The sequence below is a fragment of the Protopterus annectens genome, chromosome 3.part0 (assembly GCF_019279795.1).
Source record: "Protopterus annectens isolate FY-2018-M chromosome 3.part0, PAN1.0, whole genome shotgun sequence".
In the NCBI taxonomy this organism is placed as follows: Eukaryota; Metazoa; Chordata; order Ceratodontiformes; family Protopteridae; genus Protopterus; species Protopterus annectens.
Window position 1 is genome coordinate 780164703 of NC_056731.1, and position 6000 is coordinate 780170702.

Genomic DNA, 6000 nt, shown 5'->3' on the forward strand with positions numbered 1-6000 from the left:
TGAGCGTCCACACCAACCTTGAATGGGTGTAATGCCGAATCAGAATGTCGAATTTCAAAGTGGCGAACAGTCGGAATGTCATAAAAAACACCGAACACAACATTTCCAACCATTCTACCACCTAAACAAGCACTACCATGGGTCAAAAAGGGGGGGGGGGATATTGTGCGTTTCGCACATATTGCATTTGGAAAAATGAGAATTTGTTGCACTGCTTTCAGACATTTCCGGTTGGCCATCCACCGGCCATCCAAATGAATGTAAACCTATTTTCATTTCTACACACTGATACTGATTTGGAAGTAAAAATGTATTTGAGAATTCAGCATCATTCTTATCCATGAATGCTCTTTCCTTTCTTTATGATAACAAAACAGGTAACATCTTCTCTTCTGTTTTTCTGTGCTTATAGGACTGAGAGACATGCCAGAGTGTACTGTTTCCGGAGGAGTAATGCTCTGAGTCACACTTAATAGTCTGGTATGGAGCGGTGAAAATGGAAACAACAGAAGCAGACAGAAAAATACCACAGACATATAACCTCAGGCAGTATAATAAAAGGCAAGATGTTACCAAATATAAAAATGAAGCAATCTATGATTATTTTTAGCAAAACAAAGATTTGTTTGATAACAGCAGATGTAAATGAATGGTAGTGACACAGAAAGATACAGACTGAGGATTACGGAAAGAAATCAGGGAAAGGGAGGACATTGCTACTGGCAGCATGGTAGATTTGTAATATGATGAGTAGAAATAGGCATATTTATTAAAGGATACTCCTGTGTGGCATGGAAGCAGAATGCAACAAACAAGAGCAGAGAAGGCTCTAGGAAAGAATTATGTAAGCTGGGAGAGAATGTTTTCATCAGTGGGTTAACAGGGAAGCCACTATACATGTGTGCGTGAGGAGGCAAAGGGGAAGATCTCAGTCCATAACCTGAAAAAAATGGGAATTGGGTGGTGAGAAAGAAAACAATAAAAGAAAACTGATATTGAAAGCAAAATATAGAATTAAGAGTGGTGATATTATACAAGCAGCATAGAGTAGGCTAGTGAATGGCGTAAGAAGTAGAATCACGAATAGTGGGACATGAGAGAAAGAGTGACTAGGTAACAGAAAGAGAGGATAGAAACACAGACCTCTCTTGAATATCTGCTCACTATAACAGGAAAACGACACAGTAAGTCACAGAAACTGGTAGAAGGAGGGAACCCTATCCCTACCAATTTATAACTGCAAGAGTGAAGATTTCAAGTGGATATAGTTATATAATGGAAAGGTCAGCTATGAGTACACTGATGCAATCGTATATGGTACATATATATTGATTTGTTACAGTCAGTGACAAAAGTGATCAAGAGTGTACATGAATGGAGCTGCTTCTGTAATACTTTTTCAGTAGGAGTCAAGTTCCTTTACTTTTTTCTTGGGACAGTGACATGAAATTCTCAGCTCAGCAACTTAAAGATTCTGAAGTTACAACATTATATTTGTTTTAAATTAGATGCTTCCATTTCGAAACATAGCTAATGTTTATACTATTTCTATAAATATTACCATTTTAAAGTTTTATTTTGTCTTGATTCAGTAATTCTTCAAAGTGAGGGTTTTCATTAGAGATGTTTATATTTGTTCTCAGGTTAGACTTCGTCATCTATTTGATTATATTGTTTTCAGTAAAGGCAGAGAAGCAGTGTTTACGTATGGGGAGGAGGAGGTGGGTGATCAAAGCAATGCTGCCATAATGGTAGTAAAACAAATGGGTCACTGCTGGATGTATGGCACAAGTAACTGAATCCTGCAACTATGAAAAATAAAGTGTGATTAGCTTATAATTAGAACAAATTTCAAAAGTCACACTAAAGTGATTAAATCATTTTTTCAGGGGGCGGCTTTGTCCCTGTATTACTCCTATTTGTATATTAAGGAATACTGAGATGGAATCATGTCAACTCATTAATGACACTTTTACAGAATGTAAATATTGGCAGAGCGTTGCACCACAAGTATTAGTATTTCATCTGATATTCAAAACTTGCTAAACAACCAAAATGGCGAAAAGACAGCTTCAAAACAACAGCTTCAATAACAGGCTTTTACCATGTTGAATCCACAATATATGAAATATAGAGCTTTGCTGTTGTAAAAGTCAAGTGGTGTTGTAATTCCACAGCTTTAAAACATGCGGATGTCATAAAAACTGAAAAACTAACATAAAAGTGAAGAACCCTTCTGATGTAAACAATGGACAAGCGCTTTCAGCTTTTTCAAGCCTTCTTCAGATCCAAGTAGGTAAGCTGGGTTCAGTGTTTAAAGGTTGGTATCATCCAATGAAACAACCTACAGTGAATATGAGCATGCGTGTGCGTGTGCATATATATCACAGGTCTACTTCATTTCACTGAAAACACACTTCACTGAAACTCATTTAATTGAAAGCTCATTTCACTGAAAATCAGTTGCCTGAGAGCAATTCACTGAAATCTCATTTCACTGAAAACTCATTTGACTGAAATTCATTTTGTTGAAAGGTATATGCCCTGTTCCCCAATGTAGTGAGATCCTAGAGTTAGTATATATGGTAAGGATGTGTGTGTGTGGGGGATGGGGGGCACAGCCCCCCACATTGGGGATGTGTGGGAGGGGGCATAGCCACACACATAGTTTAGTTATATATTATCTTCCGGAAAGAGTTATTCATCCAGCTTGTAATTACGTGGGGGGGCTGTGCTCCCCACCCCCCCCTTACTATATATACTAACTCCAGCATCGCACTACAGTGGGGAACAAGGCATATACCTTTCAACTAAATGAATTTCAGTCAAATGAGTTTTTAGTAAAATGAACTTTCAGTGAATTGTGCTCAGGCAAATGATTTTCAGTGAAATGACCTTTCAATGAAATTAATTTCAGTGGTGTGTTTTCAGTGAATCAAAGTAGACCCATATATATATGTGTATATATATATATATATATATATATATATATATATATATATATATATATATATATATATATATATATATAAATATAGATATATGTGTGTGTGTGTGTGTGTGTATACACACACACACACACACAAACAAACACACATATAGATATAGATATAGATATAGATATAGATATAGATATAGATATAGATATAGATACAGTACATAGTCCACAGCAGTGGACAAAAGGGAAAATGCCACTGCTGTTGAAAGTTGTTTTGGCAGTTTTTGTTTGGTACGGGCATTTGCTAGGAATGCTGTTGATAGACTGACACACTCACCTGTGAGAATGTTATAACTCGCAGTCGAGGGAATAATGTACATTTTTTGCCAGATTTGCACTTTCATTCTCACTATCCCAAGGATCACAATTGCAGTCCTATGAATTTGTACAAAAACCCCTCGGAAGTTACGAGTGTGATTTCATTTTTGTCTTGAATCAGTATTCTTTAATTACCATTCCAACACCCTTGGGGGGGGGGGGTCAGTTTGGTTCTAGGAATCTGCTTTCACCTACAGTTATGGTATAATGTAGCACATGTGTGTAAGTCCCTGAGTGTGTGTATTTCTGTATCTGCATGTATGAATCTAAGCCTTTACAGAAATACTACACACAGTGATACAGAAGTGAGAAAAGTAAAAAGCAGAACTCCTCTGATCAAAATTTACACTATTTTATTTTCAGGTACCATTCCTTATTTTTGAAAGTTCTCTTCTAGTGCTATTACATGTTCTGTTCTACAAAAACTTTGTGGATTATCCTAGTCATACCTCAGCTATTTGGCATGGCTGTGACTATTCACTAATAAAATAATCCACAAAGTAGCAAGGCTCTTCCGAACAGCTTTATTCACATGCAAAAACACCAGTGCTCCACCACTGACCTAGGTTTCGTCCAGAATAGACTTCTTCAGAGTGTGTGGAACCAAGAGCTTTGCAGCTCTGCGAGAACACTCTTGCTACCAAACAACAAGGGGGTGTTGTTTGGTAGCAAGAGTGTTCTCGCAGAGCTGCAAAGCTCTTGGTTCCACACACTCTGAAGAAGTCTATTCTGGACGAAACCTAGGTCAGTGGTGGAGCACTGGTGTTTTTGCATGTGAATAAAGCTGTTCGGAAGAGCCTTGCTACTTCGTGGATTATTTTATTGGTGTTGTGTTGGTTACTTGGTCATGTGACTATTCACTGTTTTCACTTCTACTACATCTTCTCTTACTGCAAAGTGTTACTGCAGTATAGTTTTCATGCTTCTCACAACCATCAAAGAAAAAGTCAGTATTTTGCAATAATTTTTCACTTTCCTCCCAACAAGAATTTTACAGCATTCTGCCTATCAGAAAACTATGTACGTCTGGAACGATGAATACCTCAGAAACATAACTGATGGCATCCTTGAGATTCAGTTCATGAAAAGCGTGGATGATACCTTCCCTGCTCTTCTGGGCGGATTTCCTCATAAGTAATTTACTTAAGTATTTTCGGTCAAAGCTAGTCCATCTGAATTAAGAAAAAGCCAAATATTAAAGGCAGGTCATTAAAAAAACATATAACTGAGGAATGGAAAGGTTATCTTATATAAAAAGAATTACTTGTCTCTCAAATAATTGTGTCCAATCTGTCCAGAGATATCTTCAATCGCAGACAGTATATGATCAAATGCCTGTAAATAATCAAAATAATTTTAGAAATGTAATGATTTCTAAAGCAATTAAAATCAACATGCATTTATATTTTTTTGCAAATAGCAGTAAAATGGAGGACTTTAAATAGTGAAAAGCATACAACGGGATATAAAGTTCCTTTTTACTTGGAAAGCACAAACTGTGATAAAGAGGATCCCCTGTGAAACCTTCAATTTCAAGATACAGAGGAGCCAAAATGCCAAATACAAATACCCAAAATATCAACAGGAGTGAAACTTCTAACTGTAAGCATTTTCTCCTGCACCCCACCCCACCCCACCCCATGTGGGCAGCCTCCCATACCCCTGAATGTATATATATATATATATATATATATATATATATATATATATATATATATATATATATATATATATATATATATATATGTATATATATATATATATATATATATATATATATATATATCAACTCTACGGTTGCACAAACATGAAAAAAGAGAGAAATCTTCCAAGACAAAGGAAACACTGCCACATTTTTTTCTTTTTTAGCATTGATTACACATAATTAAATTCTTTGACTTCAAAACATGACATAGTGTTGCTCAGCTCACAAAACATCTATAAGAAGTCATATTTCAGACTTCTTTTGCAAGAAAAACAGAGGTTTCAAAGTATCTTCAGTTCAGATGCCATAACTTGATAACACATTTCAAAAATGTCTGAGCTCCTTATCCCAAGGTATCTGCCAAAAAAGGCAGATTGTTAATTCACATGAGCATATTAGCACCTTAATCTTCGCCATGTCAGCCATTATACCCATCATTATAAGGAACCTTCCTCATTTTTGATTGTAATACGTCAATGCTCCTGAAGGTTTCACATTAGAAAGGTCTGTAATGTGATTACAGTTAGGAACTGTTTAAAGTGATATCCATGATAAATAAAACTAAATTGTATTAATTCATCAAAAGAACATTTTATAAGAACAAAGTTGCACATTTTAACAATGCTGTCAGCTTCCTAGATGAAGTTGTTACTAAGCTGTTAGTAAGTGTCTAACATTTTGTCTGTATTCTATGAAAGATGGTGCTCTCAATATTTGACAGGATTAAGCAACAGAAAGGTTAAACTTCCCTTTAGAGAAAGAGTGAAGCGTGACTACACACAGCACACCAGGGGTATTTCATATATGCCCTTCAATTATATGCAGGAATTATGTATGGAAAGAGAAAAGCAAAGAATGGGAATTTATGCCCCCATCAAAGAAGCCTTTCTCTTCCTGCTTTGGCCTACACCTCAGCTTCTTCTAAATGCAATCCCACAGCAAATATAGGATCTCAGCAGAAGAAGGGAATCCCTTCTTT

The 6000-nt window shown here is 36.2% G+C and overlaps 1 protein-coding gene across 1 annotated transcript in view; it reads right to left on the reverse strand.

Moving 5' to 3' along the window:
• SLC9A3 (solute carrier family 9 member A3) overlaps positions 1-6000 on the reverse strand; it is a 98702-nt gene that overhangs the window by 50810 nt on the left and 41892 nt on the right. The window contains exons 8-9 of the mRNA XM_044065126.1: positions 4581-4651; positions 4359-4488 (exon numbers count right to left, since the gene is read on the reverse strand). Coding sequence (XP_043921061.1) covers positions 4359-4488; positions 4581-4651 — 201 coding nt within the window. The remainder of the gene's footprint in view (positions 1-4358; positions 4489-4580; positions 4652-6000) is intronic.